The sequence below is a fragment of the Lissotriton helveticus genome, chromosome 6 (genome assembly GCF_964261635.1).
Source record: "Lissotriton helveticus chromosome 6, aLisHel1.1, whole genome shotgun sequence".
NCBI classification, from domain to species: Eukaryota; Metazoa; Chordata; class Amphibia; order Caudata; family Salamandridae; genus Lissotriton; species Lissotriton helveticus.
Window position 1 is genome coordinate 161,158,875 of NC_136067.1, and position 24,543 is coordinate 161,183,417.

The window sequence follows — 24,543 nt, forward strand, 5'->3', positions numbered from 1 at the left end:
GAGGATATCTAGGGTCTGGCCTGGTCATTTTGAAACCTTGTGTTTTATTCAGGAATCTGTCTTGACAGTTATTTGTATCTGTGGGCCAGATCAACCATTGTTTCCAATCAGGATGTGTTCTGTTTTGGTTTAATATCTGGTTTACGTCGATCTCTTCATCTGTATCAGAGCTATTGCTAAACATTGTTGGCTTTGGAATAGACGGTTTATTTAAATCTTTGATTTTGGCTAAGCCAAGACAGGTGGTTTGTTGAACAGTGTCATTTAAAAATATAATTTGTTCTGGGATCATGCAGGCTCTAAACAAAGCTTCTATACCCTGTACTTGCCATTCTTTTGTACCCCAAACACTTTTCAAATCAACATTTTTGTCCCAATAATCAAATCCAAAAGTATTCATTTGTTCAAAGAATGAGTCTGAATAAATCAATTTTGTGTTGGTTATCATGGTTTTCATCCCTGTCTTGTTTGACAATTTAAAATAAAATGTTTCAGCATTACTTGTGTTAAAACCTGAAAAATATGAATATTTGTCATACACGGTTCTAGAGCTCCCTTTTGGAGGTGTAGCACAATGTTCCCATTGATTATAATTTAAAACATTTCTAGGTTGTGCAGATTTATGTAAAAAATGGTTACCATAATGGTTATAGCAATACATACTATCATAATTTGTAGAACCTTGCAAATAATCATGTTTTGTAAATGTAGCAGACATTACTAAGTCAGACATCATGTTGTTAATGCTTTCGAAGTCCCAATCATCAGCAAATGAGTTTGGTTTTGCAAAATCACTCAAGGAGATCTTGATTTGGTGTGGATATTTCAGGATCTCGACCGGACCATAAATTTCATAGTCAGTGTTGTCCCAGGCTACCCCACCAGGTATCGGATTGGCTGTGAAATTGGCTGAAGAAAGTTCTGAAGAAAGTTCTCTTTTCTCGACGTGTGAAGATGTGTGTGGTTTGAGGATCAAGTTGATGTTCTGACTTGCTGTGTCCATTTTAGCATATTTTCCCTCAATGAAGCGTCCCAAAGTAAATACCATGATGAGCCAAAGTATGAGGATAAATGCACCAAAACCCACCCAAAATTCAATCCACGGAGAAATCAGATATGTTTCTTTCAGTTGTTTCAAAAGTTCCTTCGCTTTGTCTTTAAAGGATTTTGATGATGGCTGTGTCTTTGATTCACTGAAGCCGTCAGAGGAATCATCGAAGTTGATGAAGTAACCGGATGCAGTTCTGTCAATTGTTCCAATTGGTTCAGGATTTTAGTTTTTTGCATTTTCACTTGGTACTTCAGTATAGATTGGTGTGTCTCTGCTAAATGTCTTTATTTGGGTTTTCAGAGGTCAGAGTTCTATTGCATTGTTGCATAGTCCTTCTTGTTCTTCTGCAGGCGTTTCGAATGTGATGAGCCTTTTTGATAGGACCTCTGTGCTGGTAGCAAACCTTGGTGTTCTGCTACTTATTGGGAGTCCACTTGGCCTACCGTTTGTTATCGGCCACATGTTGTGGTTTTACCAGGTCGATGGATACAACTCGGTTCTCCTTTTTCCCAGCAAGTGGCGGTAGTACAACTGATCTTGTCCCGTTGACAGACAAGACAGGAACTGCTTTTCTGTAGGAAGGCCCAAATTCCTTCTTTACCGCGATCTTCTCCCTGACTAGATCCCCGACTTTTGGAATCCAGACAGGTCTTGCTGGGACAGGTGGTGATTCTTCAGTGGTTGTTGGCTGTTGTTTCAACTGTATGTTGCTCAGGTCTTTTCTTGTTTTGTTTAAGTCCTGCAAAATAGCCAAACGGTCTTTGACATCAAAGGTTTTTTCTTTCACCACTGAAGTCTGACTATCAAGGTCAGAGATCATCATCCTAGTTCCAAATAATAATTCGTACGGACTGAATCCCTTCAGAGAATTTCTTGGCAAGTTATTTAGACTACGTTGGACACTTATTCGATGTTTGACCCACCCAGCTCCCGAACCTAATACCTTTGCCGTTATAGATTGCTTTATGTCACGGTTTTTTCTTTCAACAATTCCGTTCCCCTCAGGGTGAAATGGACAAGAGTACCGCAATTGCACGCCCATGCTGACCATGGCCTCCTTATAAGCCCGAGAGCTAAAAGCAGGACCATTGTCCGAATGCAGCATGCCAATTGCGTATGTGCCGATAAAGACTCGCAAATCTTTTATAACAGTTCTGGCGTCAGCCGTTCGCTGGGGCCACATCCATATGAATCTCGTGCATGAGTCCACTGCAACCAAGATATATTTATAGTTACCATCCCTTTGTAAGGGACCGCAGTGGTCTAGATAAACACAGGCTAATGGTTTATCCGAGATTAGAAGGGGCGTCTGAGCTGGACGTCTCACCGTTGATACTTTCATTTTTTGACATATTTCACATTCTAGAACATAGTTCCTTGTTTGTCTTCTCATTTGTGGCCACCAGTATCTCTGTTTTAATAATGATACTGTGGCTGAGACGCCAGCATGGATAGAAGCAAGCCCTTCGTGTGCCGCTATTATTAGTCCTAACCTATGTTCCATGTTTGGAATTGCCCTCTCCCCCACTCCAGGGATTTGAGCAAAAGGAACATTGTTTGCATCAGTTATGTATGAGTATTTTACTGGAAAGCCTTTAGGGAGTGGTTCTATCGAATCCTTTTCTGAAGCGCTGACAGCTTGTAATATTTCGCTGTCTATTTTTGTTTTTGACCGGGTGACGGCAGCTACGGAAGCCGTTTGCACAGCTGCCTTCGCGGCCTCGTCAGCCAATGAATTCCCTGCAACGTGAACGCCATCACGTTGATGACTCAGTGTATGTATCACGTGAGTCTTTGGTAGTTCTTTTTGTAAAAGAGCTACTTGTTCCCAGAGCATTTTATGCTTGATTGTGCCACCTTTCGCATCCTTGAAACCGTTCTGAAGCCAGATCTGCAAGTATTCATTATAAGACTGAACGCAATAATACGAATCGCACACTATGAGTGTGGGGAATTCTCGATCGGTATTTTCAAGCGCCATCTTGAATGCTAGTAGTTCAGCTCGCTGAGCTGTACAATCTCCTAGGGATTGTGTTTTAGTGAGGGTTGGTTTAAATTTCCCTTCGTGCCAACGACCTTTAACAATCGCGCACGCAGCACTGTAAGCTTGTTTACCCCCTACTGCGGGTTGTGCTGATCCGTCTGTATATATTATACAGCCGTAGTGATCTAGAGGCAGAATTTCGGTTGGCGTAGGACATTCAAATTCATATTGGAGAAATTCTTGTGTTTTTAAGTAAGGGTCAAATTCGTACACCACGTCTGTTGCAGCAAGAGAGTTAGCCCATTGTATCCATCTCGGATGGAGTGCTTTAGCATTTGGAATGCTTGCTTTTGTTACCGCCTCTAAGGCTGGTATTGGTGTCACGATTACTATTCGTTTACCTTGTGCCAGGGCTCATTCTTTTGCTATAGCTGTCTGTGTTGCTGTAAGAATTTTTTCCGTTGGGCTAAATTTCATTTCAGCCTTAGTGTACAAGTGTGATTTGAATGCAATTGGTACCTTTTCTCCCTCATTAGAGGTCAGGTATGTGAATCCGCATCTCCCTGGGATGACTCGAATCACAAGATTGCGTGTGTTATCACGTGTTTCTAATTTTGTTTTAATTAGCATGTCTGTTTGTAAGGATCTCAAAATTTCTGTGTGTGTTTGAGTCCAACTGGATCTTTTAAAGTCTGGTTTAATTAGATCATAAAGGGGTTTGACCCTTTCTGCGTAATTTGCAATGTATGTTCTTCCGAAATTTAGGAAACCTAGAATCGACTGTAAGTTTTTTAGTGTTCTAGGTGCTTGGATTACGGCACATTTCTCTAGGAAATTGTCTGCCAGGCTTTTGCCTTCACTTGATAACTCATATCCTAAGAATAGGACCGTCAGATGGGCAATTCTGGATTTTTTGAAGTTGAATTTGTAACCCTCTGCAGCGAACCCAAGTATTATGGTGTTCACCCTTTTCAAGTGAGTCTCCAAGTCATCATCTGTTAAGTAAATGTCATCGACATAGGATAATGCTTCATCATCATATAGTTGTAGTAATTCTGTTACTCTCGCTGAGAATACCCCCGGGCTGTTCTTGTACCCCTGGGCTAACCGACAGAATTGTTTTTGAGTGCCATTTACTGAGAATGCAGTTAAATATCTGCTCTCTGGTGCTATGTTTTGACAAAAGAATCCATTGGAGATGTCCAAGGTTGTTTTGTATTTTTCGCGCACTATGTTATTCATTAGTGCAGCACTGTGGGAGTTTTGCACTGCAAAGGTTTTGCAACATGTGTTAAGGTGTCGGTAATCCAAAACTAGACGATATGAATTGTCTGGTTTGGAGACCGGAAACAAAGGATTGTTCATTTGTGAGGTGCAAGTTTCAATCACCCCCTGGTATTCTAGCTGATCTAGTATTTCATTTACCTGTTTTTTAGCTTCTTGCTTAATTGGGTACTGCCTTTGTGAAGTAGGTTGTGATTTTAACTGGATTTTGTGAGGAGGAGAATCCTCATCCCATCCTACATGATTTTTATATAAAGCAGGTGCTAAGGCCACTGCCCACTTTCTAGCAAGTGTGTATTTTTTTATGAATCGGGATTTGATTCGAGAAGGCAGGCATAATTACTTCTTCGCCATGAGGGCACTTCCTGACAAACTCTGGTGGCCAGTCTTTTTCAGCTAGAAGGATGTCATAACCCTTGGAGAGGTTATCCCAAAATAGTCCCCTTATTTTCCTAGTCTTATCTCCCTCTATACGTAATGTTATCTCGTATATCTTGTGGGGCTTGCTAACTCTGGTGTCCGCAGTTTCCACTTGAAGGTATTCATTCGTGTCCACTGTCTCCAGATGATTCATAAGGACTTTGCGAGCTATGCTCACTTCTGCTGCGCTGTCTAGCATTGTCTGCGCCCACTCTCCGTTTTTCAGTTGTGTCCTCAGTATTCTCGGCATTGTTAACTACCTTGATACTGGCTACCTTCTTTTTTGGAAATTGTAATTTCTTTTTTAGCTGAGCAGGTTCCTTGTCTTTGGACTTGGCGTGCTCTTCTGATCGTCCTCTTCTTTCCGATTTCTGCGAGGAAGTCTGAAAAGATTGAGAGGGACGTGTATCAATGTCTTGATATCTATCAGGTTTTTTAATATTATCCCTATTTCTAAGGTTATATCTATTCCCAGAGGGGTCACTCTGCGGTGACCTCTGTCTTTGGTTTGGACATTTCTCTCTTCGCCTGGGAGACCTCCCTCGGGACTGGAATTTCTTTTCTTTAGGATTGGATTGTTTGTTTCCATCCCAGTTCTTTTTTGGTGAATTATTATTAAAAAATATTTTTTCTGGACTTGTAGTCAGTTGCGGTTTTACTGGTATTCCACCTAGACTATCTCTGCCTAGTTCTTCATAGGATTTTTCTATGATTCTGGCAATTTCAGCTGGTTGGTCTGCTATATCTGTCTCTTTTAACCTCTGGCGGATCGCCACGTTTGCTGCTTCACCTTTTATGTTGGCTAATAATATAGCCGAGACCTGCTTGAAGTCTTTTAGTAATTTCATACCAAGAGTTTAAAGCAGGTTCTGGACCGTATTCATCTTGAATTTGTTTTAGCACATCTGGTATTACCGAAATGGATGGAACACCGTGCGTTTTTGTGTAGATGGAAGCAAAGACTGTACCCCAAGTGTCACAGTCCTCAATGTGTGGTGCGATTCCCATTGGGAGACATATAGTCAGAATCCTGTGTTTTTCTAATGGGGTGGTGTCAGGAAACACCGCCTCTATTTGGGTAATTTTCTGTGCCAACCAGAATGGTATTTGTTCCCGTTTAGCTGGAACTTTACCTAGGCAGGATTGGATGTTCTGTGGTGTAATTTTATTTGTGTTCCCCTGGTGAGGGGTCAGCTGTGGAAGTTTAATCGCTGGGTGAATTGTTGAAGTCCGCATTACATACTGAACTAATTGTCTATGAATTTTTAGTAGTTGTTTTAGCTGTATTAACAGCTCTGCTGCAGGCATTCTTTCGATGTCTGGATGTGGTGTGTATCCGGCTAAGACCGGCCACGTTGCTCCTGGTCTTCCTAAAGGACCAAGCCTTGTAATGTGATTGTTATGTATTAGGGCGCCATCAAATAAGAGCAAATGCTCTTGGAATTTGAGTGGTACTTCCACCTCCTCGAAAGGAGTGTACTCATTAGGAGGTTCCTCTACTTTGTAATAGTGGAAGTACTTTGTTACAGCATTAGCTGCTGGAAAATGTATCCATGAATAATATACCTCTGTCTGCCTGGCACTTTTTTGGGGACACTGCCTCATGTGCACAGAAAGGCTGAGGGTGCGGGCTGTGGCCCTGCATTTCTTGAGGCACTCCAAGGCAGAGTCTGCTTTTTCTCCAAAAAGACAGGTGTTGTCAATGGCACATTAATTAGCGGCTCCACAAGTATGGGAGAGATACTCTTCTACCAAAAGGACAGGGTAAAATATCAAACGGATGAGGACCCCATCGAACAGACGTGTCACTAGATATATGAGAAAACTAGGGCGGAAGTTAATAAAGCACCCTGTAGATTATCACGAAAAGGAGAAGTGAAAACTCGCAGTAATCAATCAATCAATCAATCAGGTCATTTGTAGAGCGCACTACTCACCCGTAGGGTCTCAAGGCGCTGGGAGGGGGGGGGTGCCGCTACTGCTCGAACAGCCAGGTCTTGAGCTTCTTCCTGAAGGAGAGGTGGTCTTGGGTCAGGCGCAGATTGGTCGGGAGTGAGTTCCAGGTCTTGGCGGCCAGGTAGGAGAAGGATCTTCCTCCTGTTGTCGCTCTTCGGATGCGGGGGACGGCGGCGAGGGCGTGGTTGGTAGATCTGAGGAGGCGCTTGGGAGTGTAGAAGTTGATCCGGTTGTTGAGGTAGCTCGGGCCTTGGTCGTGTAGGGCTTTGTGCGCGTGGGTGAGGAGCCGGAAGGTGATTCTCTTGTTGACCGGGAGCCAGTGCAGATCTCTCAGGTGTCCGGAGATGTGGCTGCGTCGGGGGATGTCGAGGATGAGTCTCGCCGAGGCGTTCTGGATCCGCTGGAGTCTCTTCTGGAGTTTGGCAGTGGTTCCGGCGTAGAGGGCGTTGCCGTAGTCCAGTCGGCTGGTGACGAGGGCTTGGGTGACCGTCTTCCTCGTCTCGGTGGGGATCCACCGGAAGATCTTACGTAGCATGCGCAGGATGTTGAAGCATGACGAGGAGACGGCGTTGACTTGCCTGGTCATGGAGAGGGAGGAGTCCAGGATGAAGCCCAGGTTGCGTGCGTGGTCCGTCGGTTTGGGTGCGGTGCCCAGGGCGGGGGGCCACCAGGAGTCGTCCCAGGCGGAGGGCGTGGAGCCCAGGATGAGTACCTCCGTCTTGTCTGAGTTCAGTTTCAGGCGGCTGGTCGTCATCCATTCGGCTACGTCTCTCATCCCTTCGTGCAGGTTGGCTCTGGCGGTGGCGGGGTCGTTGGTCAGGGAGAGGATCAGCTGGGTGTCGTCGGCGTAGGAGATGATGTTCAGGTTGTGTTGGCGTGCGATGGCCGCGAGGGGGCTCATGTAGACGTTGAAGAGGGTTGGGCTCAGCGAGGATCCTTGGGGCAGTAAGGCTACCTGTCTCTAAGAGTACCAAGGGAAACCAAGGTTGTCTTCCCTGAATAAAGTCAGTGATATGTGAGAGAACTGACTGGAATGAAAAGTGGGCAGGCAAACAAAAAGGAACTCGCCGCCCAGACTGTTTGGGTGATCATTTCAAAATAATATTTAATAAAGAGATCGTCCTTCCAGGGGACATAATCAGTGGCAATTAAACCAAGTGAGACAAAAAAGTGAGAGCTCATTGTGACTTACAACTATTTTATTGATTTTTAATATTTTGTCCAGAAGAACTGTATACCACTGAACCTCTGCGTCAACAACCTATCATATTATTTGTTCCTTTGTATTATGGCAAACTGCAAAGAAAAGAAAAAGGACAGAAAGAAAGAAACAGATGTCAACTTGCAGGGGTGGTGCTTTAATGTGGCTCCAGCATTCACTTCTAGGGTTGGATGGAGTTGACGTGGAGCCACACTACTCCACCAGCTGGCATGCAGGAGAAATGCTGCAAACATGTTTTTCTGGGCCTCCCTCTACAGGCCACGAACTTAAAGCAGCCAATTCATTTCAGAGTAATTTGTTCCTGATGAATTAGTGCAAAATGCAATTTAAGAATTGCCTTTATTTTTAATAATTCTGAGAGACATTGAAGCTTAAATAGAGTTAACAAAAAGAAACATGTCCTTGCAAACTCAAGCCTTCTAAGTTAATACAATATAAAATGTCCCAAGACAACTGTTCATATGAGCAGTATTCACAGGGCTCTCAGCACCCGAACCAGTACTCTGAAATAGGGGGTTGGCATGAGGAGAAAAGGAATACTGAACAAAAATGGAGCTGCAGAGGGAAAAGGAGAAAAAATGGGGCATCCTCCACCTTTAAGCCACATTTATTTTTCAACCACCCTCCTTTTTCTAGAATCCCCATGACAGGGGGCAGGCCCTTTATTTAAAAAATAAAATAAAAAATTAAAATAAATAAAACGGAAATAAAACCCACACTAGCCCGTTGAGTATAGTGTGTGTATGGAAGATTTTCCTGCAGTGATTGGAGTGGAATTTTGCTGTCCTACAAAGAGAAGGGAGGTGGAAGGCTAGGACCAGAGAGTCAGTGAGATAGGGACTAAGCTCCAGGAAGTTGAGGGGCAAGCCAAGCAGAATCAGTAATTTGTAAAATATGCCGATAAAACCTTCGGTAATTGGCTACAAGACTTCATATATCTTATAGTTTTTTTATTTCTTTAGTACATGCTTGACCAGAGTTCAGTTTGTATACCTGTAAATGAGTGTTTGTTGGTTCTACCTCTCATACCTCCACCTCATCCCTATCTGTTTAAGTAGTAGCGCTGGGGTTGCATTACCTTTTCCATGAGACTTGAATAACTTAAGAGGCAGTTTGGGATCAGAGAATTCTACTGGAAAAAAATTGAATCGTTTCTAGAGTTATTTGTAGTATTCTATTTATATTTGATGTTAGAGTGAAATGACATTTAATACTTTTTTTGGTATTCAGACCATAGATTTAACACTAAACTGAAGGCGCTTGGGATTTCTCTAGAAGCATATTTTGACAGTAACAGTTTTTTGCTTGCTTAAGAGTGAATTGACAAAGCAAACACAAGGAGATGATGGACGGAGTGCTGAAACTTTTCAGACACTCACCCCATAACAGAACTGGGTTGAATCCATCATCGTTCTTTAGCTCACTTCGCCAGCCCAGTTCAAACCCAGCCATACGCAAATCAGTCTCGACTCAGCTCCTTATGGGAACAGTCCAGCCCGAACTGCCAAGCCAGGTCTTCCCTGAATCGGAAACAAGCGTCCTGGGACCGGTTTTGGGGTAACACCCATCATCTGTCAGGCTAGCTTGAATCCAGTGGCAAAGTGAGCAACCATCCCTCTTGAACATGGTATTTAACAGGGATTCATAGGTGCTGCCTCAATATATATATTTTTAATTATTTATACATGAACTTCCTACCCCTCTAATGGTCCCAACCACCCATCCATGGTTGGTTTAACACCTGTAACAGTTCTGCTTGTATGCTGACCCTCAAGTTGTCCTTGAAAGGACCAAAGTAGGCTTACAGCGCCAACTAGATCTGTTGTCTGCTTATTGTACCACCACCAGACTAAGTATTAACTGACAGAAAATGTGATCCTTTATTGCAAAATGCCTGGTGACAAGCTGGCCAGAACATTACAAAAATATATATATGTGGGTGTTATCTTGTAAAGATGTCTCACATGAAACCTGTACAAGGAAGCAGTGTGGAGTAAAGTATTAACAAGCTTTGTTGACCTATTCAAATGTGACACACTTTATCGTGGATACTCACTGGCTCTACTTCTGACAGTCCAAAGCAAAAGTACTTTGTTAACAAATTCTACATTTGCAAAATTTATGGGGAACTTGATCAAAAGAACCTTTGGCCTCCACTCTTTTTCTGTTACACAAGCACTGCATATAGATTTAGGGTTGCAATTGTTTAATGAAACAAGTTAAATGCAATCTATTTTTCTTTTTTAATTTAGTAAGGACTGGCCTAACCACTTTACCAAGCATGTTTTATGGACCTTTGTAGTGATAACAATCAGTGGACTCAGTGTAAAAAAAAGTCTTGGTGGTAGTAACCAAACTGTATCCAGATTCGGATTTCAATTCATTACAAAATGCCCTTTGTGTAAACAAATCTCAATTAAAGAAAAATGTTTATTTATTTCATGTATGTATGATTTAGACGAGGTTTGAAATTAAAAAATCATCAGGTGTTCTAACAGTAAAAGATGTTTAAGCACATTGTAATACATTATATTCGTCCCTGATCTTGGCTTAGACATAAGTAACTTAGGATGCATATTGTAATAACTGTTTTGCCTTTTATACACTGTAATCAAGATAACCGTGAGATGTTTAAACAATGTGAATTTTATCTTCAGATACAGAGCCATATGAACCACAGTTTATGCTTCTGCCGTAATTATTTGTAACTCTGATGAATTTATCTGCGACCAACTACTGTTTAAAACAAATTCCATTAGAACTGATAAAGCAGCAATGGATCAGCTACAAATGAGGTAAATGTGGCACTAGGACCGACCTTGTATTTAAAAAATGCCAAATGTTGTGTATAAAAAGATGAATGCGAAATATTTGAATTAAATATATGTGTCTTTTTTAAATGTATTATATGGACATTACTGTATAATATATTTTGTTCATTGTTATAATCTAGACATGCTTCCTTTGATTCATAGTAACTGTCAAACCTGTACAATTTTTATTTTTTTACTCTTAAAGTTCAAGCTAATTTAGTTTTTGTTTATGTTAATTTCATTGAAAAACCACAAGTCTACCATTAGGTAAAATTAGAATATAATGTGCATAATTCTATCATGATCTCCGTCATCTTTGTGAAACTAGCAACTTTACAAATGGATTTTGAAAATAGTTTGTGACAAATAAAAAAAGAAAAGAATATAAAAATACCTTCGTCCTCTTCTTCATCCTCGCTTGATTCACTGACATGCACACTGACTGCTGTGTTAGGGGAGTCTGTCCATTCAAAATATACCCCAAAACCAATGTCATAACTGTCTGTAGCAAACTCCCAAAAGAGGTAGGAGCCTTCCTCGTGAGTTGGTACTCGGACTGTCACCACCTCGCCTCGGCCCACGGTGATCACAGAGTCTGCATCCTGTCGAATCTTCTCTTTGAAGTCTTTGATTTGTGGTCGCGTCCACATGGATGGAGCTGCAATAACTGGTACGGATTCTATTGAACAGAGAAATTATAAATATGAATGCATCACTAAAAAGAAAGTACTCTTCTTTAATCCCTAGGCACCGGAATAATAACAATACTTCATTGTGCTGTTCTTGAAATATCTAATTAAATCTATAAAATGCTTAAAAAAAATGTTTTTACCTTAAAGAAAATTTAATTTTTGTGTGGTGAAATTTGCAATCGTAGAAGTGGAGCCTGGCACAAGTCTAATGAAATTATTCATTACAGTAACTACAGCACTCCTAGTTCCCAAGACCCCTTTCTTTTAAAAGCATGTACTTTAAGGACAGCACCAAAGCATGTCTTACACCTTAAAAGAACACCAACCAAGTAGTTCCTAAGCAGTAGAAGGAGAGGAGTAACTCAGTCACAAGAATGGCAATTAACATATTCTTGAAGGGAGGAACAAACGCAAGACGAAGAATAAAAGCCAATGAATAAGAAGAAAGGAAATGAGATTAACAAGAATGTCAAACAATGAATGGAGTGACTCACAGCCCTCTGTAAGTTTTAGTACTATACAATAGGTCTTCCAAAACAGATGCCTAAAAGCTATCCGTAGGGTAGACCTAAAACCCTGCATGTATTTTGGACCATACCATTGCAAGATTTGAAAATGATGCGGAGTAGTTTGAACTTAATTCACAATGCTACTGGAAGCCAGTTAAGGTGTTTGAAAGTCAGAGTGCTGTGAACTGAAGACTTTAGACATATTTTCGCTGCCTTCTTTTGCAGCCTCTGGAGTTTCAACAACTCTTTCTTTGGGCTCCAGTGTAGACAATATTACAATAGCTGAGTCGCAACAACACAAATTCGATGCAAAGTGGTAACAGTAACAATAGGGGCTACTTCTAGGATGCATGCAACAGAAGGTGGTATTTTTAACACCAGTATAATTTAGTGACCGAAAGCTCATTTTCAATTTAACTATATTCCTAGGACATTTAGGATACCAAACGCAAAGAAAACAAGTCGTTTTGCTGTAACTAAGTCTCAGCACAAATGTTCACATCACCTCTCTTTGATGGTATTTTACTACTTGAGTTAGAGATGGAAAGCTTCCAGTTCCTGAATGCCAATCTGTCACCTCAGGGCTTTCAAACCTTGACAATTTTGGCCTTTCAGCCATTCAAGTAGAGGTACCTCTAGTTCATCCAGAAGAATAAGTAATTCAGGAAACTAGTGATATTTTCTAATGTCTTTGGGGTGTAAAGGTGTATGATATGCAACTGGATTACACTTGAGGAAATATTGCACAAAGCAGATTACACCTGTTTGACAAACCACAGCGGCAGGCATGGGTCTACAACTGCTTTGTGCAAGGGTTTTCTCTTGGCTACTGAATACAATCTGACTTGCATTAGCAAATGACCCATTTTAACTATCTGTACACCAAATGTAGTCATGTAAAGAGATCTATGGCTTGTGGGTAGACAAGAAGGGACAATTAAAAGCAACCCACTTAAAACCTTACAGATCATGGAGGACCAACATGCTGTAATCAGTAGAAGCAATTCAGCCTAATTTTTACAGCTATACCTTTAGGTCCATTCTCCATGGCTTCTTCCAAGGCGCTGGAGTCTAGGTCTCTTTCTGAACTGTCAATGTGTGCATGACTCTGTCCGTTTATGGATGGCGGCTCTGCAGCTGTGCCAGTAATCACCTTTGATGCTGTTGTTGCCAAAGACCCAACGGTTGTTGAAGAAATTGTTTCCTGCTGCTTCTGTAAGGCTGCCTGCAGTATGAAAACATCTTTAGCACACTATACATTCTTCCCTTTAAACGTGTTATCAGCATTGTATCTAAACAGTTTATTTCAACAGGCACAATGTTTCACAACACCACAAGTGATAACAATATTTAAGATCAGAAGAACGAAACAGTTGAAGTCACAACATTCAGTAACCCACACTGAAGGAAAACAAGTTACTTTGCTATAACTATGAATCCCTGCAAGAATGTTCACATTCCCTCTCTTTGATGGAACCCAGACAAGCACAAGAGTAGATTGGACTCTATAGTCAAAAGTAAATAAAATGCTGCCTTCAGCCGCCCATTTAAAACAAATTAGCTACATTAGAATATACCGCTCCTCACCGTCCATTAATTATATACCTCAGTGCTCCTAAGTTCACCATGTGTGGTTCACTTTTTCCCCAACAAGGCTCCAGACATAGTAAAGTTGTCAGGGAAAGGACAAGGGAGTCTGAATTATTCACTTGTATATCCATAAAGGGCCCACAGTAACTGAGAAATAATATTCATATGGTTTACAATAATTAATAAGTATATCCCTGCTCTTATTTTTAGCAGTGCTGAGCCCACATAGGGGAAAAGTAGGAGAAAAACTGACGTTTGAAGGACTGCATGGCTCAAACTCTGCTTCAGTCCGGACTAATTCAGCACGGCAGTGCCAAAATATCAAATTATCTAGCCTCCAAATAACTGTCACTAGTAAGTTTCTGACATTTTAGAAATGGTCTAGAGGAAGCTCCATCACTATCCATTTCAAACGAACTGTCTACTTAGCAATAGATTTCTTTGTTTTCCTCTGTTCAAGTGTAAAGATCTGGTGCCCATCTTGAGAATGTGTCTTTCACAAATTAATAAGGCTTACAAGGAATAACAGAGTGAGAGCAAAATAAAAGCCACTGTAAGAAAGATAGTAGGATTATATCTATGTGCAGTACACAGAATCCTCCCCCGGCACACAATCCCTCAAGAAAAGAAACTTGGAATGTTTCTCTGAAAGTTAAAATAAGGCCTTTATTAAAACCCAAAACACCCTTTCACCCTTTGAAGCACAGGAGTTTTGGTGGGTGAAAGGGTAGGTTACAATGACCACTAAAGACCTGGCTAGCAAGACAAGAAATATGCCCTATGGTTCACTGAAAGCCACTCCAGATTTCATCTAGTGGTATAAGGGCAAAACATCTGCCCTTCTGAATGTCGAGTGTTTGGGCTGCTCTTTAGATGCGTTGGAATGGAGCAAAACAGGCTGTGGCAGAGTGCCAATTTGGTGAAAATTAGCAATAGAAGTGTCGAAAATTGGTCTAGGAAGGTGCGCAGAAGGAAAGCGATCTGGCAGTGAGCATGGTTAAGTCTTGTATCTGTAAACAGGAAGCATTTTATACCTGCTGAACTTTTCCTTCTAACAGGCTAAAGAGCCAGACACAAGAATTGCCACTAAAACAGGACAGATATCTAATGAAATGGGAAACCCAATATACCCCTGATGGCTTGGGCAAATTCAAATGAACAGGTAAATGCGCCTTAAAGGGATTTATTTCAATACTTGTTTTTCCTCTTTTAGTTCACCATTCAAGGCAAGCAAACAAATATTACTTGCAATGTCATTTCTTTTTATAATTTCTTTTCGTAGAATATAAATGTACTTAGATTGTTCCCTTATTCACAAAATGAGAACACAAGATCTAATCATAGACAAATATATCCAAACACGGGTGGAAGTATAAAAATAATTTTATATTGAGAATGAATATAGGATACTTGTAGGTTACACTCACAATGAAACAAGAAGGGAAAAAGTTTTTACAACAATTAACCCCTTCACTAACAATTGTGTACACTTTTTCATACAAAACAAATGGTATTTAAGAAAAGTGTATTTGTCGATGTTTCGGTCCTTATGCTTTCGTCAATAAAACCATCTTCAGGACTGTAAATGTTAAAAACAGTTGACCCCTTGTAGCTCTTCCAGAATGTTGAGCAGCTTATTTAGGTTTATGAGGAAAGTAAGACACTTGATGATGGAGTCTGTAATGTCTCATGCAGCAAGTCACAGCGCGAGAAATGACAATTGTTCTACCACTCCTTAATAGAGAATGACTTCAGTTATATATACACTCCGGAGATTCACGGTATGCCTCAGAACTCAAACAGCCTTAATCTGTAGAAATCTTTTATAGTAGAACCGCATGAAGCGAACCGTCAGTCTTCTAGTCAGCAATCGCAATGTAAGCCCACATAATCCTGAACCAACAAGTCATACCACCACAGAACCTGCACAGCACATTTCACAATAGGTCATGAGAATTCTTCACACCGTAAATCAGCTTCTAGCTCCATTGAGATGGCTACATTCACTGGATAGAGCATACAGTGGGGTTTTCAATACTTTCAGAAGCCTGCATTTTGGGCATTCTAAACCTGATCAATGGAGAAACAGGCACCAGACGATAAACCACTTGGCTGGGAAACATAGAAGCGCATGATAAAATGTAGAGCATCTAGTAGCTGTGAAGGCAAGGAGCATGGGTTGTCCATGTGTGCATCATACCTGCTGCTGTGCAAGCTGGACCTGGTACAGCTGCTGCATGTACTGTTGATAGTGCTGCTCCTGGAGCTGACGGATCAGGATCTGCTGCTGCTCGAAGTTGCCCGGGTACTGCTGTGCTGCATACTGCTGGAACTGAACTGCTGTCTGGGAGTTTAATGCCGCCATGATCTGCTGCCTATGTTAGTCAAAAATAAAAACGGACAAGTTTGAAAAGTAAGTAAGGGAGCAATATTTTTTCTTGAAGCAGACTTGTGCTTTAAGAAAAATAATGTATTCCTTGCACAGTGCTGTATTCCTACCGACCATGAGGCTCACACAAAAGAATGGCAGCTACACACACCAAAGTAGGAGTCACTCGGACACATTCCGAGGGCAACAGAGTCAAACAGATCTTTGTGATTAAAATATTGATATTACAACTGGCTGTGTCTCCACAAAGCTTGATGTAATACTGGTCTTCACCAGACAGGAAGATGAAACAGTAGTCTATTGGAAGAACAACTCTTTGATGAACCTCCCAGGTCAGATAGCTGCTTATAACAGCCAATAAATCGTAATAATACAGCATATCTTTTCCCCTCAATACTCTTGAAAAGAACAAAAGAAAGAAAAATCAAGCACATGGTCAAATTTTGTTACATTACTTAAAAAATGGAGATACCTGGGATAGAGTTAAAAGATATTGGCAGTGCAATTGTGGTCGCCTTGACCTCCGATGGACCACTTCTCTAATAGGAACAATGGCTTCCCGAGTTTATATGTGAAAGGAAGCATCCCCACTACTACATAGAGTTCACACGTTAGAAATGCACTCCTTGCAATTCACCATCTGTCATGGGCATCAAACCACTACACCCTTCAACAGTCTCTAACTTCTTCACACTGACCACCCTTCCGATACACTGTCACTTACCTCTTGTTCCACCTTTGTTCATTCTCAAATTAAACAATGCTTATGAATCCTAAAAATACAGCCTCAATCTACTTTGAGAGGACAACAACATCAACAGCCACACACAGTACATGTTCAGGTAGAGACAAATGGACCTATAAAAGTTTAATCAACTGTAGAATCAAGAACTGCTGGATTGACAATATGCAGTGGTGTACCTCAACCTACCTTTAACCTTTTCTTACCTTCCTTATATACTGCACAGTTGACAGCGTAACTTTTTATTTTATCAACATTCCCAGATCACTATAACCTTTCCTTAAGGTGTTTCTTGGTGGTTACCCGATAGACAGGCCCTTCAGAGCCAACCCAATCCGCACATTTCTCACTCCATGTGGAAGAACAACCCTTTCTCCTCACATCGTTACAGAGTCACCACATATCTTATTCATTTATTTTTGAAACGTATAAAGCGCGCAAATGCCCTGGGGCATCTCGGCGCTGCGGACGGAGGTAGTGTGGTAGGCAGCTTACTGATTAAACAGCCAGGTCTTTATTTTTCTTCTGAAGGCCATCAGAGTTTGAGAGGCTCTGATCTCCAGCGGGAGGGAATTCCATAGTTTTGTGACCGTGACAACAAAACGTCGGTCGCCCCAAGAGACAGTTTTGGTATGCGGCACTGAAAGGAAAAATGCATTGGAGGAACGGAGAGGTCTGTTAGGACGGCTAGACATTTTGTTAGGAACTGGGGGCCTAGATTTCGGGATGCTTTGTAGGCAATGCAGACAGAGTGCTTTGAATTTGATACGATTCCTCACCGGGAGCCAGTGGTATCGTTTAATTACATGGGCGATAGACATGAATTTTGGAGTTCCGGACAACATCCTGGCTGCTGCGTTCTGCAAAGATTGCAGTTTTTGGATGACCCTTTTCTGGGCATTCGAGAAGAGTCCGTTGCAGTAATCCAGGGATAAGTTCAAGTTCAGGCATTTATAAAGCGCACTACTCACCCAGAGGGTCTCAAGGCGCTAGAGGGAGGGGATCACTGTTTATCGAATAGCCAAGTTTTCAGTTCTTTTCTGAAGGAGATGTGATTCTGAGTAAGGCGGAGGTGGGTGGGGAGTGAGTTCCAGGTCTTGGCAGCCAGGAAGGAGAAGGATCTGCCACCCATGGTGGTTTTTCGGCTGCGCGGGACTGCGGCGAGGGCTTGATTGAATGATCTTAGTTGGCGGGTGGGATAGTAGAAGGACAGTCGGGTGTTGAGGCATTCGGGTCCTAGATTATAAAGGGCCTTGTGTGCGTGGGTAAGAAGGCGGAAAGTGATTCTTTTGTTGACGGGAAGCCAGTGGAGGTTTTTTAGGTGACCGGTGATGTGTTCTTGGCGAGGGATGTCTAATATGAGTCTCGCTGATGCGTTTTGAATGCGCTGGAGCTTTTTCTGCAATTTTGTTGTAATTCCGGCTTAGAGTGTGTTGCCATAGTCCAGTCGACTTGTGACCAGTGCATGGGTGACAGTCTTTCTTGTTTCGAGGGGGATCCAGCGGAAGATCTTTTTGAGAATGCGAAGGACGTTGAAGCAGGAGGACGATACAGCGTTGACTTGTCTGGACATTGAGAGAGAGGAGTCTAGAATGAAGCCAAGGTTACGTGCATGGTCTGTGGGTGTGGGCGCTGATCCCAAAGCGGAAGGCCACCAGGAGTCGTCCCAAGCTGAGGGGGAGGATCCAAGGATGAGCACCTCCGTTTTGTCTGAGTTGAGTTTTAAGCGGCTCTGTTTCATCCATTCGGCTACTTGTTTCATACCTTCGTGAAGGTTGTTTTTGGCGGTGTTGGGGTCTTTGGTGAGGGAGAGGATTAGCTGGGTGTCGTCGGCGTAGGAGATGATGTTGAGGTTATGTTGACGTGCGATGGAGGCGAGGGGACTCATGTAGACGTTGAAGAGGGTGGGACTGAGTGAGGAGCCTTGGGGTACGCCGCAGATGACTTCGGTGGACTCGGAGTAGATGGCAGGGATGGCAGGGATGGCATCACCAATGCACCGACCAAGGTCCTGCCTGCATTGAGAGGGAGATACGGCAGTATCTTTTTAGTCATTCGAATTTTAAAAAAGGAGGCGGAGACAATTGTGTTGGCATGTGAGGCAAAAGTCAGTTTGTCATCAAATGTTATACCGAAGTTTCTAACCTTAGAGACTGGGTTAGGTGGAGGACCGAGAGCCGCTGGCTAACAGGAGCTGGACCAGATGGGAGACAGCTTGCCAAAGATCATAACCTCCGTTTTGTCGGAGTTGAGTTTAAGACAATTGCTGGCCATCCAGCTACTGATGGCCAGCATGCCCTTTTGGAAACTTTCCGCCACCTTCTCTCCATTGTCCTTTATGGCGATCACCAGCTGTGTATCATCTGCGTATAATGTTAGGGCCATCCCATGTGCCTTGATGATTCTGGCTAAGTCCGACATGTAGATGTTAAAAAGCGTCGGACTTAGGGATGAGCCCTGAGGAACACCACACGGTAGGGTCATTTGGGCAGAGCGAAAGTTGCCCAGTGTTACAGTCTGGGTCAGATTGGAGAGGAACGAGGACAGCAGATCTCTTGCTTTGTCCTGGATACCCATCGCAGTGACACGGTCGATTAGAGTATTGTGATCGACCGTGTCAAATGCCGCAGAGAGGTCCAGCAGAATAAGAACTGCTGTCCCTCCCTGGTCAAGAATGACTCTTATTTCCTCTGATGCCTTAATTAGTGCAGTCTCAGTGCTGTGACTTTTCAGAAATCCAAATTGGGTATCATCTAGCCGATGATGGTCTTCTATGAATTTAGAAATTTGAAGATTCATAGCTTTTTCAACCACTTTGGCCAGGTAAGGCAAACTGGCAATGGGCCTGTAGTTTTTGGTATCCTCCGGATCCAGATTGGATTTTTTCAATAGAGGTTTGAGTATGGTGTTTTTCCAGGCAGTAGGATATTTCCCAGAGGAAAATGTGGCAGTACAGAGTTCCGTTAGTACAGTTCGTCTAAAATCTTGAAATAAAACATTACACATTCAAGGATACAACTCTTTCTGGGAGTTCTCTTACATTAAGCCTGTTACTTCCTCTAAGATGTTCATCTGACATTGCCAACTCAAACTCCTCACCGCCCAAACATTCCATGACAACACACACACACACTTGCCACACTGCATCAGCTTCAAATTCAGCATCCCCTTCCCTCACAATGAGGCAGACGAGACAAACAAATAGCAACCAGATTGCTCCAGCTTGGTACATACTCAAGCTCATAGTTATAACACTGCGATCTGACTACCAGTTTCCCAAGTTAGTGCTTATGATCCATTCTCAGAATAATGTTTCGCCCCATATATACACATTTACTGTCCTCTCCACCCGAATCAGCAGCCAATGCTTCTCGTTCAATTAGAGTAATTACTCTCTGTACAAGACAATAAAAGGCAAGCACTACTGTTTGTTCTCTTTCTGCCTGTAAATGAGAAAGAACAGAATCGACCTCTATTACACTGGCATCCACTGTAGTAAGTCTTCTTGCTCACGTCCAAGGGAGACAAAATGTGTGCCTTTACATTAGCCATTTTGAACTTCCTCAACTCTTTATTACGCCTCTCCCCACACAGAGGTTTTATCTTTTCTCAAAATAATTTGAGAATCTCCTGTTCTGTCGGCAGAGTCCAGGATACACTTTGATAATATTCCTTTTTTTTTTGTTTTCAAATATTTTTATTGACAACACGGGAAAAACAAAACAGGAAATTCATTGATAATATTCCTTTAAGCTCTGCTCATCATCTGGAATTGACAATGGCACTCACAACAACTGATTTTGGTTTCATACCTTCTGATGAAACTGAATAGACCAAATATTTCAACTCTTGTTGCCAAAACCTTCATTTTTTCTTTGTACAATACTGTACTAGTATTATACAATTTGTCTACCTCTGGTTTTAAAACTAAGTTATGTTCTTCAATTCATTTTACAAAAACTAAGATGCCACTTTGTAAAAAGAGAAACATTCTCTTGTTCTCCAAATATGCCTGTCATCAATCTTTGGAAGATGCTTGCGGCAGAGGCAAAGTAGAAAGAGACATGTGAATAGAAAGACTCTCTCTCTGGAAATGAATGCCATCAATACTTTCAATTACTTCCGAATTGATGTCAAGCATTCTTCATACCTTAGTTTATTTGGAAGGAGAAAACGAGGCATGCAAATCTACATAAAACTTGAAACTGCAGTCAGACGTTTTATTTCGTTAAAACAACTGAAGAGAACAATTACTTTGCATTGAAAGGCTCAGTGAGGTCCTCCCCAGCCATCTATTTCAACATCCCGTTCACCTCTTCCCTGATCACTAGTGAACTTTCATCTAGCTTTCTGTCCTACAGGTGTTGCATTATTCATAGCACGATTTTACACACAGCCTTTAGCTAACCTTCCCTTAAAAACACTCCGCATACCATAAGATTTTATCTAAATTGGAATCTTCAATGACAATTACTTTATCAGCTGCTCTTGGGTTTATGATAATTTTTAAGTTATATTGATGTATCCAACCGAGAATAGGCGGAACCCCGAATAAAGCTTCCCTCTCACCTCCCGATCTTGAAAATGGATATAGTCCCACACACATCCTAAAGCCGTTGTAACCTTTCGGATTTATGTCATTTGGATCCAGCTTGAAACCGGGCCATGTAGCTTCAAACATGTCTCAAGAACAATTGTGTACAGTAGACGAGAATGTACCAATACCATCAGGTCCAATGCCCCTTCAAGTGAGACTTTCTGCATTCCTTACCAAAGTCAAAACAAATTGTTGAGGCAGGCCAAGAAAAACACTCCACACCCATGGCATGACCTTGTTCCAGCCTTCACAGCACGTTTCACCACTGTCTCCCCCATGAGATGTTGTTAGCCTTTTGTTGCTAGTAGCCACTCCATTCTTTGTCTCCTCGGTCACAGCCATCCGAGTGCTGTTTCTTAAATCCACTCTGATCTCCCTCATACATATTTCTGATTTCTCCACCACCATGGCACCTGCAATCACTTAGTTCAAACTGGGATTACCTGCTGCCCACAGACATTATTGCATCTTCATGCTTGCACACCGGATGCTAAATTGATCTTTGATCCATTTGTCTGTCAATGCAGCAATTGACATTGAATTGCCAATTCTCCTAGCCTTTTTCCAGACTCATCCACTGTTTAGCTTGCTCTTTGGGATTGAGCGTAGAACGTGTGTCGCTTCAAAGGGAATGTGTTAAAAGACGAACACACTTAACAGGTTTTTTTCTACCCGATGAGGCACTGAGCTCATCATGGGATTGGATGGAATTTTCGAATGCTTCTATTCACTCCTCCCACTCTGGGATGTGGGCCAGGTTGTGGCAGAAAGCTTGAAGGAACGATGGTTGCGTGGGCAGTATCTATGGCAGAATTCTACCTTTTGCAAGGCTACCACAACTTCAGATTCCGTTAAGGTGCTGCCAACGTTTACTGGCAGCTTGGGCTGATAGTAATCATGTGACATGCCAGTATAAAGCAGTCCGAATCAGCTTCAGCTGTAAGTGTGTTGCAGAAGGCTGGATTGAGACTACTGCTATTTGCAGTTTTATTCGTGGCTGAAGAGTGTTGCCGATTAATGTATATGTAATGTTTGATTCTCACACTAGAGGGCAGCAGAGGTCTGAGAATGCAAACAAAAGCAAAGGACTGGCGTACCAAGTATTAGATGACGCGCTGGTGCTGCTCGTGTGCTCCAGAGGGGCCTGCAGAGTAAGGACTCACTCGGGGTGACCGACGGACGGGGCGGATGGTGTCGGTGAGCGGTGCTGAATGTCGGGGCCGGATCGTTCCTAATCCTCCTCCGCTCGCCTCTCAGTAGAAGGCACGAGACAGCTCGCGCTCGATAGGTTGTGCGCGCGGCCGACATTTAAAGGCTCGCGCCGGCTGTGGGACATTAGATGTCACTGACACCGCGGGCACGCGCACCTTTGCCATCACTGCGCATGTGCTGGATCCGTCTTCAGCACAAGGAGCCATAGTTTGGAGGAAAAAGCAGAAGTTATGCCAAAAATGTACACACCACAATCCACTTAAAATGGGTGCCTGGCAATATCATCGCGAGGCAGTCAAGGGAGCTGCTTTGAACCGCTACAAAGCCGTAGTAATGGTCGTCACCAGCCAGGAAGATGAATCAGGACACTTCACTGAAAGAACAACCTCGTGATGAGCATAGCTGCCAAGGTTTCAGATTGCCATGTGTGTCATTTTCATAAATTAAGTGTAATTATGTGTGACATTTCAACAACTATGAGTGACACTTTCTCGCAACCAAAATCCAGCAATGAAAACCAGGAAAACAAATATCAGCCGTTACACCCATTTGAGCATCAAGACATTCTAAGGAGATGTTAAAACTGATGGAAAGCCCCAGAAACTGAAGCACCTCTGTTCTCTTCTAAGCTGATCGTACTGTGAAGACTCAGATCTGCACCACTCATTGACAGCGTGTGCCGCGCCACTACAAGCAAAATAATATTTCTGTAAATTTTAGCTAAGTCAGTTATTGTAATACGGTCAGATTATCTATTGCAAAAACCGGCACAGTATGCTTGCCACTTGCTCATCTCGAGTACAGAGGATAACATCATGACTGCCATAGTGGGAGATAGAAAGAGGCGGATGAGGACTGTTTTCCAGATTTATTTGGTCTCCTCACATGAAAGCACACACCATCGTTCGCTGGGGTACGGAAAGTAGCCACGGTTCCGACTCCACTATCGAAATGTTCACCAGGAGCTCTTTCATTTCTTGTTTTGCTCTGGCAAACGTAAAATAACAAGCTTTACCTAATCGCTTTCTTGACTGCTCGGCCGCTATAAATCTGGCCAATAAAATGAGCAAAGGGACTTGACTTATTTCAGAGCATAGTTTTAGGAGTTCACAGTTTATAAATTCACTTACTTGAATTTGAGGCAGGCGAAGAGCGCAACAGGTGCCTTCCCCCTGCTGGTCCATGCTCTCAGAGCTGCAATGCAGGCAGCACGGCTCCAGTCGGGCCCGAGTTCTGGACCCCTTGTCTAGACCACGGAATCATGACTCTACCACTCCGCACACTGCACTGCACAGAGCAGGCGGGCCGAAAGTGGCAAGCAGCACCTATCTTTGCTACAGGGCAGCAGGCTCACAACTGAGTCAGCTGCCGCCAACGCTGCTTGAGCCGGTTGAGCCTCAGAGAGGCCGAGGCAAAGCGGTGGTGCGAGCGTTCACAGAAGCTTGCAATAACCTCAGCTGCCTCTGCCATGACTCAGCAACCCATCTCTCTGTCCAGTTGAATGCCGGCGCGCATACAGAGGCACCAAAATAATTATTGCGGCGTGGGGGGCAGCGTCAAACAAAAAAAAAATTGCTTCTCGACGCACACTCAGAGATTTATGGATACATTGTTTGTTGCAATCACGTGACTCAGTGAGTCACTTGATTGCCATGCCCCTGGTCGGCCTGCAGCAGCTGTGCTCTAATGAAAGTTCATTCGTAGCAGCAATGAGCCACCGGGTCGGCACGACACTCTTGACCTGCCATATAGTTACCACACTTGAGACGAACTATGGAAGAAACTCTGCCAGAGCAGCAGGCGGTCCGCTGCGTGCTCTCATCAGAAGTGTTTGCCGATAGGGCTGCAATTTCGGTCCTGCTTGTCTCTTCCTTTGCATCCGCGGTGGTGTCAAAGAGGCGCTACAAATGCGTGACCTGACCTTTAAATGCGGTAATGCGGACCAGCTCACAAAAATGCGTTAGTATCGCGCCTGAGGAGTGATACTTGGCAGGGCTGGATGAGCCTCACAGGTCAGGAAGATAGACTCCTGAGAATTAAACACTAAAGGTTAAAAAGGAAGCTGCGGACATGTCAATGAAT

At 42.8% G+C, this 24,543-nt stretch overlaps 1 protein-coding gene across 1 annotated transcript in view; it reads right to left on the minus strand.

The window, feature by feature from the left end:
- ACBD3 (acyl-CoA binding domain containing 3) overlaps nt 1–24,543 on the minus strand; it is a 180,055-nt gene that overhangs the window by 40,071 nt on the left and 115,441 nt on the right. The window contains exons 5-7 of the mRNA XM_078647548.1: nt 15,722–15,896; nt 12,961–13,156; nt 11,125–11,409 (exon numbers count right to left, since the gene is read on the minus strand). Of these exons, the coding sequence (XP_078503674.1) occupies nt 11,125–11,409; nt 12,961–13,156; nt 15,722–15,896 (656 nt within the window). The remainder of the gene's footprint in view (nt 1–11,124; nt 11,410–12,960; nt 13,157–15,721; nt 15,897–24,543) is intronic.